The sequence below is a fragment of the Thunnus albacares genome, chromosome 2 (genome assembly GCF_914725855.1).
Source record: "Thunnus albacares chromosome 2, fThuAlb1.1, whole genome shotgun sequence".
Taxonomy (NCBI): Eukaryota; Metazoa; Chordata; class Actinopteri; order Scombriformes; family Scombridae; genus Thunnus; species Thunnus albacares.
In genome coordinates this window covers 38,339,000-38,351,499 of record NC_058107.1, presented here as the reverse complement: position 1 = coordinate 38,351,499, position 12,500 = coordinate 38,339,000, and the positions used below count along the sequence as shown (strand labels likewise).

General features: G+C 38.6%; 2 protein-coding genes across 3 annotated transcripts in view; one reads left to right on the top strand and one right to left on the bottom strand.

The window, feature by feature from the left end:
* cfap77 (cilia and flagella associated protein 77) overlaps nucleotides 1–5,953 on the bottom strand; it is an 8,629-nt gene extending 2,676 nt beyond the window's left edge. The window contains exons 1-6 of one of the 2 annotated variants that reach the window (XM_044334443.1): nucleotides 5,572–5,953; nucleotides 3,046–3,120; nucleotides 2,864–2,967; nucleotides 2,309–2,411; nucleotides 611–854; nucleotides 407–512 (exon numbers count right to left, since the gene is read on the bottom strand). In XM_044334443.1, the coding sequence (XP_044190378.1) occupies nucleotides 407–512; nucleotides 611–854; nucleotides 2,309–2,411; nucleotides 2,864–2,926 (516 nt within the window). In that variant the 5' untranslated portion in view covers nucleotides 2,927–2,967; nucleotides 3,046–3,120; nucleotides 5,572–5,953. Of the gene's footprint in view, nucleotides 1–406; nucleotides 513–610; nucleotides 855–2,308; nucleotides 2,412–2,863; nucleotides 2,981–3,045; nucleotides 3,121–5,571 lie in introns of both variants that reach the window. The other variant, XM_044334452.1, reaches the window with a different exon arrangement.
* Nucleotides 5,954–7,545: 1,592 nt separating this feature from the next.
* Nucleotides 7,546–12,500, top strand: part of qsox2 (quiescin Q6 sulfhydryl oxidase 2) — a 15,987-nt gene continuing 11,032 nt past the window's right edge. The window contains exons 1-2 of the mRNA XM_044334803.1: nucleotides 7,546–8,024; nucleotides 10,639–10,739. Of these exons, the coding sequence (XP_044190738.1) occupies nucleotides 7,790–8,024; nucleotides 10,639–10,739 (336 nt within the window). The 5' untranslated portion in view covers nucleotides 7,546–7,789. The remainder of the gene's footprint in view (nucleotides 8,025–10,638; nucleotides 10,740–12,500) is intronic.

The window sequence follows — 12,500 nt, the reverse complement described above, 5'->3', positions numbered from 1 at the left end:
GGCTACAGAACAGCGTGTGTGCTGAGCCGACGTCAGCTCATCAGCAAGGTAGAAAAAAAACGTTGACAACGAATCTTCAGAGCAGGTTGAAGCCCTGACTTTTGACTTGCAGGCAGCATTTCTACATACGTTCTTCTCAAGTTTTGGAACTTTGACCTTGTTTCACATCTGACATCAGAACAGGAAGTAAATAACAGAAAACCATTAGAAGAACAACAATGTCCCCTTTAAATGTTCTGTACAGTTGTTTATGATGTTTATGTTTGTGGGGACCTGCGAAGGTTTTGTGCCCTAGAAATGGAAGTCCCACAATGTCATCAATACAAGAACACACACACACACACACACACAGTGAGCGAGCTGTGGGCGTGCGAGCTTCACTTCTCTCTCTCTCTCTCTCTCTTACCCTCTGCAGCTGCTTGTGGTTGCTGGTTTGATTCCTGCTCATCTGTTCGTCCAGCCAGCGGCGAGCGTACTGATGAGAGAGGACGTCTGACAGGGGGGACGACGCCCTGACGAAACAAAATACAGTACATACACATCACATACATACATCAATCAATCACTAATCAATAATCAGTTCTGTGGATGTTATGTGTGTTTTTCTGACCTGGTTGTTGAGACTCCAAATGTGATGTCAGGCACCACCGGACGCCGTGCATCCCCGCCAACTGGCCGTTTGGGGGCGGGGTTCTGCATGGCCCCGCCCCTCTGCGCTCTGTACTGACTCAGCTCTTTGGACGTCACCAGGCCGGACTTCACGGCGTCCCGGTTCAGAGAGACGAAGTCCGGGACGAGCGGCCGATGAGGAGCCGAGTTTCCCCGCCGTGACTGAACCCTCCAGCTGGACAGAACTGACATGAAAACACAAACAACGTTCCAAAAACTAAAACTCCCAGCATGCCACTGCACCCACCGACCAATCAGTGTCTGCCTCACTGATTAATGGCAGGTCGCTCGATACTTTCCTTTCATGTCACCTGCAGAATTTTGCTTTGCTGTGGACGTGTGATTGGGTAGTGTCACTAACGTCGCCATGGAGATTGTAGTTTTCACTGAACTTCCTTATTGATATTTTGGTCTGTAACTTTACACAACTTGTAACGTCCTTGTTTAATTAGTCCTGGTTGGGATGATATAATCCAACTAAACAAGCCGGCTGGAGGACCATGGTTACCATTCCCCGGTTACCATGGAGACGACTGAAACCTTTTGCTGAAGCATAAATTGAAAATGTTGCAACAAGGGCCGGAGTAAAGAGAGTTTAACCAGTTTCTACAACAGGTTTGACTCAGGAGCCCCATCACAACCCCCCCCCCCCCCCAGTCCCACCTGGACGAGCCCCCATCACTAACACTCACCCCCCTCCCTCCCAGCCCCCCCCCCCTTTGCCTTTTCATTTAGCGCCGCCATCTGGTCAAAACTAATGACAACCAACACAGTGAATGTTATACCTGCTAAACATCTACATGCTAGCGTTGCCATGGTGAGCACGTTAGCATGCGGACATTAACATGTGAGTGAGTGTGTGTGATTGACAGATGAGAGGAGTCTTATGTTAAACCCCAGTGTGTCAGCTGAACACTGAGAAGCTGCTGAATGACACTCACAGTGTGTGTGTGTGTGTGTGTTAGTGTGTGTGTGTGTGTGTGTGTGTGTGTGTGTGTGTGTGTGTGTTGGTATGTGTGTGTGTTTGTGTGTGTGTGTGTGTGTGTGTGTGAGTGACAGCAGTGATTGTTGCCTGAAGGCATGTTTCCTTCATGCAAACACACTCTGACAGTTGACCGCTGCTAAACCACACACACACACACTTTTATTTTGTGTGTGCATTATTTTTATTTAATTTTTTGTTTTCATCAAACTACTTTTATATCACGTTAGTCTCAGTCGGTCAGCACCTATGACATCACTGACACACACACACACCTTTCCTCCTGATCTGCAACCTGATTGGCTGCTGTGTGTCTGTCGTCGGGAGATTGAAGAATTAATTCACTTTCATTCTTTTTATAACATAACATTTAATCTTCAGGTTTGGACTGAGGAGTCACCAGGTCATGTGACTCGACATTGCTGCCATCTGCTGATAACATATTGATCTGTTACTGTGTTCAGATATCAGGATTCTTGGAATGCTAACAAGCATGTTGCTAATGCTAACGGCCGCAGGTGCAATAACGCTTTAGCATGCTAACAATCATTAGCACAGCCAAGATAAGACAGGAGGGTCAAAAAACGTTTCCACGGTGACGTTACAGCGTGCTAACAAACAGTTCTGTTGTTGCTGTTTACAGTGGGCGGGGCTTACCATCAGCCACGCCCCCGTCTCTCAGCGAGCCGCTGCTGGTTCCGAAAGTGAAATCTGGACCAGGAACACACAGACCTCTGGACCGGGTCTGACCCAGAGACGCCTGCACAGAGACGGATGACATCATCATCATCATCATCATCTCTAATGTTACGTAACACAGAGACCATTTTCTCAAAGTGACGCCTTCAAAAACACCTGGAAACACGTCAGTCTGAGTCGATGCTGCCACCTGGTGCTCAGCAGGAGATCAACACGTCTGAGGTTATGACATCACACAACTTGTATGATGTCATCATGTTAATTAACAAATTAACTATCTGATAAGAGCCGACTTATTAGATAAATTACATTTCTAGAATACTTTTAACATCACGTAATACTTCAGATTACTGTGAACAGCTGCAGATACATTAATCAAACTGTATTTGAATGAGGAAGGAAGACTGTGAGATGCAGCTGAGAGCTCCAGTAAAAGCGAGTAAGAGGACGTTGAGTCAGATAAACTGATCAGACTCTCAGTTATACTTTGTGTTCAAGCTGTGACGTGTTTACCTTGATCAGCAGCGGATCGGTCAGCATGGAGTCTCTGACCACGCCCACCCGCGGTGACGTCATGTTTCCTGTGTGACGGACGATGAAGACAGATGATGAAGACCGATGATGAAGACTGATGATGAAGACTGATGATGAAGACAGATGATGAAGACTGATGATGAAGACTGATGATGAAGACTGATGATGAAGACTCCTCACAAGGTGTCTGTGGTGCAGAGACAGCAGGGACTGGAGCTCACGGATGAATCTGCAGCCTTTAATTGACGACAATTACACACACTGGTGTCGAAACGTTGGTCTGTTTGCACAATTAACGGCTGTGAATTAATCAGTGTGCTCCGGTCCCTTCTGTTTTTTGAAGCAGATATTAATACTTTTAATATCAACACCTCCTCTTCCTCATCTTCACCACTCTAACAACCTTTAAAGACTTGTTTTATAAACTGGCTTTAATTAATTCTTTATTCTTATTTTTATTCTTATTTTCCCTGACAGCACTGTATTTATTCTCGTGTAGCTGCAGTTTGTATTTGATGTTTTTATGTCTGTGAAACATTTTATAAACTTGTGTAAATATTAATATTATTACAGTGTTATTATATTACTAATATTACTACTGTTTTTATTATTATTATTATCAATAACTCTGGAAAAAGTGGTTTGATAAAACATTACATTCACTAGTGAATAATAATTGGAGGCCTTATCTAATAATTATGACTTTCTGTCTCATAGTTACGAGAAAAAGTCTCGTAATTATGAAATAAGGCAACAATCGTCTCACTGCAGACGAAGGTTTATACAGTGAAATATACATTTCTGAGTCAACTGAGGAATGAATTGTCAGAATATATAATGTTTGTTTTTGGTTCGACTTAATACATTAAAATAATAAACAGTTCTATGAGACTGATGTTGTTGTTTTATCCACACAAACAGAGAGAATCACATGATTTCCTGTTGAGTAAAGTTAAGCTGTAGAGACGATGATGATGATGATGATGATGATGAGAAACTTCTGCTTTTACAGAATGTGACTGAGATGCTTAATGAACAGCCAATCACAGAGCTGCGTCTTCAATAACTCAACCAACTAAAACACAGCTGTTTATCAGAGAAATAAAGAAAAACAAATAAACACAAATAAACACACATAAACACACAAACACACGTAAAGACACGTAAAGACACGTAAACAAACGTAAACACACGTAAACACACGTAAACACACGTAAACAAACGTAATCACACGTAAACACACGTAAACACACGTAAACACACGTAAACAAACGTAAACACACGTAAAGACACGTAAACAAACGTAAACACACGCAAACACACGTAAACAAACGTAATCACACGTAAAGACACATAAAGACACGTAAACACACATAAAGACACGTTAACACGCGTAAACACACGTAAACAAACGTAAACACACGTAAACAAACGTAAACACACGTAAACACACGTAAACACACGTAAACACACGTAAACACACATAATCATCATATTTAGAAGATGATCATAAACAGTATTTTAAAGCTACAGTACTGAATAAATGTTTGGCTGTAAAACCAGTTTTAAATATGTTGATTAAAAATGTAAATGAATAAAACAACCTCATTAAACGTCTTATAATATCTTCCTTCTGTTTGTCTCAGTCATAAAGCAGGATTATTATTATTAATCTCTAATGATGTAACCAGTCTCCTGTCAATCATCTACATGTTTTGGTTTTGAACGTCTCTTGTTGGTTTCTGGGAAGATCCTTTTAACCGACACAAAGATCGAACCAGATGGTTTTACTGGATTATTCAGCAACACGTCAACTGTCCAGAATGAACGTGGATGGAGAGACGATAATCCTCTGAGCCTCCTTCTCATCAACTCTGGATGTTTGAATTTAAAACTTCATAAAGTTAAAATTAAACACAAACTTCAGCAATGTGACCCTTCGTTTCTTATGTTAAGCGTCTACATTTACCTGCAGCTCCAGGGTGAAGTTTATCTTTATTTATAGGTCTGATATGTGTAAACAACTGTATCAACATATATTTTTCTTTTATTTATTTATTTTTTTTAATATATCTCCATTTCACACCTTGTTTTGTCGTCTTGTTGTCTTTGATGTTTTATTTCCTACCAAATAACTTACAAGTGCAATAACTTTTTAAATGTTGGTTTTGTTGAAAATTTAATAAACAAAGTTATAAAAAATGTATTTGAATCAATGTAATTTTCTTTTGGCATCTGAAGACATGAAGCTACGTCATCATATACTCACCATCTCTGATATGTGTCTGGATGTACATGATTTGTTGTCTTTTATATGTATTTATTTACTTTTCTGATTTTTCTGCTCTCAACCTGCTTATTTAGATATCGTTGTAATGTGTCCTGATGACCCTGAAGGCCACACACTGACAGTAAAGTGTTTCTATAAACTTCAAGTGTTTCTGGAGTTTTGACATCTTCACACTCTTCTCTCTTCTCTGCGCATCTTGAAGTTGTGCCAGAAACACTAACTCTGCTTTTACTGCATCTGAAGACGTCACATAAACTACGTTTGACCTCTGACCCCTTTAAAACCTCGTGACTCTGTTTTCACTGCTGCTGCTTCACTTACTGACACATTACTCACATTTACAGTCACGTTACTGCTCGTTATCTCTTTATTTAGTCGTTAATAAACAGATAATCACCTGCGTTGTGTTGTGTGTGTCGAGCTCCTCCGTTGCTATGGGAACCGGACGCTGAACGCTGAGCTGTTAAACTGCTGCAAAAACGATGCGACCTCACTTCCGTCTGAAGTGTTAATCAACTGATAATAAAATAAAGATACAAGATATCCATTATTCTATAGATCTACTGATAATACAATAAAATGTAGATATTTTAAAATGAACTAGAGATGTTAATAATGAGGATAATACAAGACAGCCGTTAGTCAATAAATAACAACATAAAACAAAACAAACGGAGGTGGTGGCGGGAAGCAGAAGATGGAAAGTACAAGATTATTTATAAATGTCTGAGTGTCAGATCACTAAACAGTGAAATAGAAACACACTGTTCAAGAAAACTTTATGAAATTGAACCGACGACCAGCAGGGGGCAGCAGAGAGCTGTGGTGCCTTCAGGGACTGTGGGAAAAACTAACACTTAATGAGCGCGCGAGGGGGAAAAAAAGCAGAAGTTGAACTTTCCAACATTGCAGAACAAAAAGTTTCGACATGCTTCATTTATTTTGGCACTGTTACCATGGCAACAGGTTTATACGTTTATTACTGATACATTTATGGCTGTTTTTGCTTTATTGTATAAATATTTATATTATATGTATTATATATGTTTGGGTTTTTAAGTTACAACAGACAGAATGAGAATCAAGCTTATCAATCTTAAAATTATCTCAGTTAAGTTTCATATTCATAAGTGTAAGTTTGCCAACAAAAACTGAACTGAGAACGTGAGCAGAACTTTAAATCTTCTAAAAAGGTGGTAAAAACCGCTAATGGGTTTATTGGTTTTAATGTGTTTATTTAACTCTGTTCTGTTGTTTTATTTAGTTTACGTATCTATTTTATTTGTTTATTTTATTTAATTATATTTCTATTTCTAATGTGTTATTTTGTTCCTAAGAATGTACCTCATGTTTATTCATGTATTCAATAAAGACAGACAATAATCTTGTGAGTGATATGACAGGATGATTGGTAATGACAGTATTTCTAGATTATTTTCCTACTTTGTGTGTTAGAAACATTTTAAAATGAACCTTTGTTTCTCTAAAATATAAGTTGTAAGTACTCTTTAGAAATAGCCAACTGAATTACTAAATAATTAATTTGTTGTCTCTCACTGTTACAGGCCTTTTATCTCATGACGCAGACGAACTGATGTATTGTTTAAAGTTTATTTCTTAATTCAAATATTTATTTTTCATTTGTCTTTGTGTCAGTCATGTTCTGGTGCCTATTTGAGTGTTTTTTTTATAAAATGTATTACGTCAAAGTATAAAAATGAAATTACACGTATAATTATGTGGTGGAAGTATTTAAGTGAGCTTAAACTTAAAGTACAACTCCCGCTCAATTTTCAGAGTAAGAGAGCACACTACATTTCCTCCAGGAAGACTTCTACTTTTAAAACCAGTCATTCTTAGTACAAGCAGTACAAAACTCTGAAAACATCGGAGTGATCGTCATATATCTACATTTATGTATATAGAATGTAGCTATTATCACAACATTGTTATATAAATATTCCTATATATGATAATAATAACATAATATATAATATATATTTATGTAACGGGTTATGTATTTGTTTATTCATATATAATACTGCATTATATTATTTATTGTATTTATTTAATGATAATAAACATTATTTGTTTTATATTTTAACAGTAATTTCCGGTATCACTGAAATTTCCGAGTATCAATGATTGCAGCATAGTTTTACCGTCAGCCTTGCGTCAGTCTCAACGTGATAAAGATCGTCTATTCAGAACATGATTCACTCCAAAGTAAAAACAAAAGCCCTCCGTGCAGCAGAGACACAAGTAGAGCTGTTGCCATAGCAACCACTAAAGAACAGGCGAAATTATTATTCTGTGCGGTTATTCTTTAATTGTTTATATTTTGATAACTCTCATCGATACATTTTTTTCATTCTTAATATATTTGTTGTGTTTTTGTGTCGCTGTGTAAAAAGTCGTTTTGGTTCTTTGTTTATCGGAAACTCCGTCAGAGTGAGACGTCTGTTCTTCCTGCTGCTCTCTGTTGTAAACACACGTAGCTTTCAGCGAGCAGCTGCTCTCATGTCTCCCCGGGTCTCCGAGCTTGTTTTCGGCAGAAATTCCCCCGCTCTCTGACAGCCTGCTCTCGGCGTGTCTCTCTCCGGACGGCAGACGGGATGCTCCGGTTCTGGTTCGAAGCGGCGGTCGTCCTCTGGCTCGTCCCCGCGTCAGTGTACGCCGCAGCCCGGCTGTACACGGAGGACGACCCGCTGGAGATCCTGACCAGCAGCAGCCTGAAACCCGCCGTCACTAACTCGTCCTCGGCCTGGCTGGTCCAGTTCTACTCGTCCTGGTGCGGACACTGCATCCAGTACTCCAGCACATGGAGGGCCCTGGCCCAGGACGTCAAAGGTACCGCAGACAGACCCTCATCCTTTGTAAACAGCAGCGCCAGACTCGGATCAATATACAGCTATTTATTGGTTCCTCAGTGATCAATTAAACGACGTTAACTCGTAAAGTATCAATCGATTTGTTTTCTGATTCTGCTTCATCCTCCGTCCGGTTCGGCGGTTATAAAACATAAAAATCAGGAGTTATTTGAAGCTGAACCTCAGCTCTGCGTCGCGCTGCTCACGTGGTGGATCAAAGGTTTTGTTGTGCGAATCAATGGAAAAGTAGCAAATTTTTAAATGAAGTTCTGAGAGATTAAATGATCTCTATATTAAAAATGACTGGTTTTAACAAGGCAGCGGTGTCATATAGTGGAGAAGAGTCACCTAATATTAATCTGACAAATATATAATAATAGTATTATATGATCAGGTCAAGCTAGCTGTGTTTGTATTTGTATAATAACGATTTAAACAGACAGAAGGCTGAAGCTAGATTAAGCTAACAGGTAATGAGCTCATGTTTCCAGGCAACAAGCAGGTGAGACTTGAGTCCAGTCACGTCTGTCAGTAACAAATGACTGTTCCCGGAAGTCAATAAGAGATTAAAATAGCTCAGACAGCAGATACCAGAGTTAATGGAGACGTTTTTAAAGAGCTCTTATCGAGCTCAGTTAGTTATCATTAAAAAAAAGAACAAAGTAGCTCTGAATTAATAATTAACACATTTATAATCAGTTAGCACTTTGAAAACAAAAGGTTACAAAGAGTTTTGCAGATTTTTTAACTTTATTCAGAAAAATAAACAACAACTGAAGTCTTTATAATTTCAGAATAAGATCATAATTAGTATTTTTTGTTAGATCGTGTCAATGAACAGTTTTATTCACGAGTATTTAAAGGAATGAACAGATTTGTGGATATAATATTTGACTGTTATCAGTTCTGATACTGTAATAAAGACATCATGAAGGCAAATATAACAGAGTTACATTCAGTCTGCAGATATTCTTAAACTTTATCTAAATGAATTAAAACCTTTTTATAAATCAAATAAATATTTATTGATAAACTCCATATTGATTTGCTCTACTTGGACTGAGAAAGTTTTCCAATGAGATTTAAGATTTAGCAGCTGTGTTTAAATGATCAGGAGGTGTGTGTGTGTGTGTGTGTGTGTGTGTGTGTGTGTGTGTGTGTGTGTGTGTGTGTGTGTATGTGTGTGTGTGTGTGTGTGTGTCACCAGCTGTCTGTCTCTCAGGGTTGGGGGGGGGTGACGGGTCTTTGTGTCCCAGACGTCCTTTGACTCTGGCAGCAGGTCCACATAAAGAGAGAATGTGTGTGTGTGTGTGTGTGTGTGTGTGTGTGTGTGTGTGTATGTGTGTGTGTGTGTGTGTGTGTGTGTATGTATGTGTGTGTGTGTGTGTATGTGTGTGTGTGTGTGAGCTGGTCTTTCTGTCTATGTGAGGACCAAAGCCAGTTATAAACTTGTGTAAAGGACAGTTGGAAGGTGTCGACTTGGTTTTAAGGTGATGGTTAGAATAAGGTTGAGGTTTGGTTTTTTAGGGACGGGGCTTGTGTGTGTGTGTGTGTGTGTGTGTGTGTGGGGGGGGGGGGGGCATTATGTTAATGAGGGTCTTCACATCTATAGAAAGACAAATGTGTGTGTGTGTCAGAGAGGCAGCTGGTCTCCAGTCGAATTATTCCCCAGAGACACAGAAATGGAGGCAGATGGAGACTAAAGATTCCCACAGGTTGCTTTGACTGTTTGTTTAGTCAAATATCACAAATCACACGTTTTCCTCAGAAAGCTTCAACAATCTGTTCAGCACACAAAGAAAAACAACCTAAAAACATTTTTTCAGATGCATGAAAATTTGTGTCTGATACTGTTTTTCCACAAAGAGTTTCAGTTACCTCGTTTAAAAACCCTTAAAGGAGACATTTTCAGCTTTTTGTGGTTTTCTGTTATTTATTTCCTGTTCTGATGTCGGATGTTAAACGTGATCAAAGTTCAGGAACTGGAGGTGAACGTTTGTAGAAATGCTGCCTGCAAATTAAAAGTCAGAGCTTCATCCTGCTCTGAAAGCTTCATCTGCAACATGTTTACTACATGTTTACTCTGACGTCGCACATGCTCATAAACGTCCATCCAACCTGTAGCCTTGGTTGCTAAGGCTGTTGCTAAAGTTTTAGTGTAATAATAACAATAATATAACCTGGAAATGTGCAGAAATGTTTGTCCTTTAAAACATTTTCTCCTATTTCTCCTTCATATAAGACTCCAGACGTCTCCTCCTTCACAGTAAAGTTCATTCTCAGTGTTTGTGAACTGGAGGCTTCAAGTTTCCACATCACACTGTATCAGTTACATACTGGACCCTGATTGGCTACAGACTGGTTGTGATGTCATAAATCCTGCAGCAGGTGTGTCCAGGTGTTGAACTGAGATTTAAGGTGAACTCAGAGAACAACAAACAAACACAGCTTTTATTTTGGAGGGACTTTTAAGATTTGGAAAAGCTGCAATTTTGAGTTAGTTCAAACTGAGCTGGATACTCTGAACTGTGGAGGCTGCTGACTGGTTTGACTGGTTTGACTGGTTGAGCTCTCTCTCTCTCTCTCTCTCTCAGACTGGCATCAGGCGGTCAGCGTCGGCGTGTTGGACTGCGCTCAGGAGGAAAACTTTGACGTCTGTAAAGATTACAGCATCAAATTCTACCCGACATTCAAAGTACGTAACAGTGCTGAGTAGTAAACAAACAATACTGTGTAGTAAACAAACAATACTCTGTAGTAAACAAACAATACTCTGTAGTAAACAAACAGTAACAGTAGTGTAGTAAACAAACAATACTGTGTAGTAAACAAACAGTGCTGTGTAGTAAACAAACAGTGATGAGTATTAAACAAACAGTAACAGTAGTGTAGTAAACAAAGAGTGCTGTGTAGTAAACAAACAGTAACAGTAGTGTAGTAAACAAAGAGTGCTGTGTAGTAAACAAACAGTGATGTGTAGTAAACAAACAGTAACAGTAGTGTAGTAAACAAACAATACTGTGTAGTAAACAAACAATACTGTGTAGTAAACAAACAGTAACAGTAGTGTAGTAAACAAACAGTGATGTGTAGTTAACAAACAGTAGTGTAGTAAACAAACAGTAACAGTAGTGTAGTAAACAAACAGTGATGTGTAGTAAACAAACAGTAACAGTAGTGTAGTAAACAAACAGTGCTGTGTAGTAAACAAACAATACTGTGTAGTAAACAAACAGTGCCGTGTAGTAAACAAACAGTGATGAGTATTAAACAAACAGTAACAGTAGTGTAGTAAACAAACAGTGATGTGTAGTAAACAAACAGTAACAGTAGTGTAGTAAACAAAGAGTGCTGTGTAGTAAACAAACAGTGATGTGTAGTAAACAAACAGTAACAGTAGTGTAGTAAACAAACAATACTGTGTAGTAAACAAACAATACTGTGTAGTAAACAAACAGTAACAGTAGTGTAGTAAACAAACAATACTGTGTAGTAAACAAACAATACTGTGTAGTAAACAAACAGTGATGTGTAGTTAACAAACAGTAGTGTAGTAAACAAACAGTAACAGTAGTGTAGTAAACAAACAGTGATGTGTAGTAAACAAACAATACTGTGTAGTAAACAAACAGTGCCGTGTAGTAAACAAACAGTGATGAGTATTAAACAAACAGTAACAGTAGTGTAGTAAACAAACAGTGATGAGTATTAAACAAACAGTAACAGTAGTGTAGTAAACAAACAGTGATGAGTATTAAACAAACAGTAACAGTAGTGTAGTAAACAAACAGTGATGTGTAGTAAACAAACAGTAACAGTAGTGTAGTAAACAAAGAGTGCTGTGTAGTAAACAAACAGTGATGTGTAGTAAACAAACAGTAACAGTAGTGTAGTAAACAAACAGTGCTGTGTAGTAAACAAACAATACTGTATAGTAAACAAACAATACTGTGTAGTAAACAAACAGTGCTGTGTAGTAAACAAACAGTGCTGTGTAGTAAACAAACAATACTGTGTAGTAAACAAACAGTGATGTGTAGTAAACAAACAGTGCCGTGTAGTAAACAAACAGTGCCGTGTAGTAAACAAACAATACTGTGTAGTAAACAAACAGTGCCGTGTAGTAAACAAACAGTGCTGTGTAGTAAACAAACAGTGATGTGTAGTAAACAAACAATACTGTGTAGTAAACAAACAGTGCCGTGTAGTAAACAAACAATACTGTGTAGTAAACAAACAATACTGTGTAGTAAACAAACAGTGCTGTGTAGTAAACAAACAGTGATGTGTAGTAAACAAACAGTGCCGTGTAGTAAACAAACAGTGCTGTGTAGTAAACAAACAGTGATGTGTAGTAAACAAACAGTGCCGTGTAGTAAACAAACAGTGACGTGTAGTAAACAAACAGTGATGTGTAGTAAACAAACAGTGCTGTGTAGTAAACAAACAGTGATGT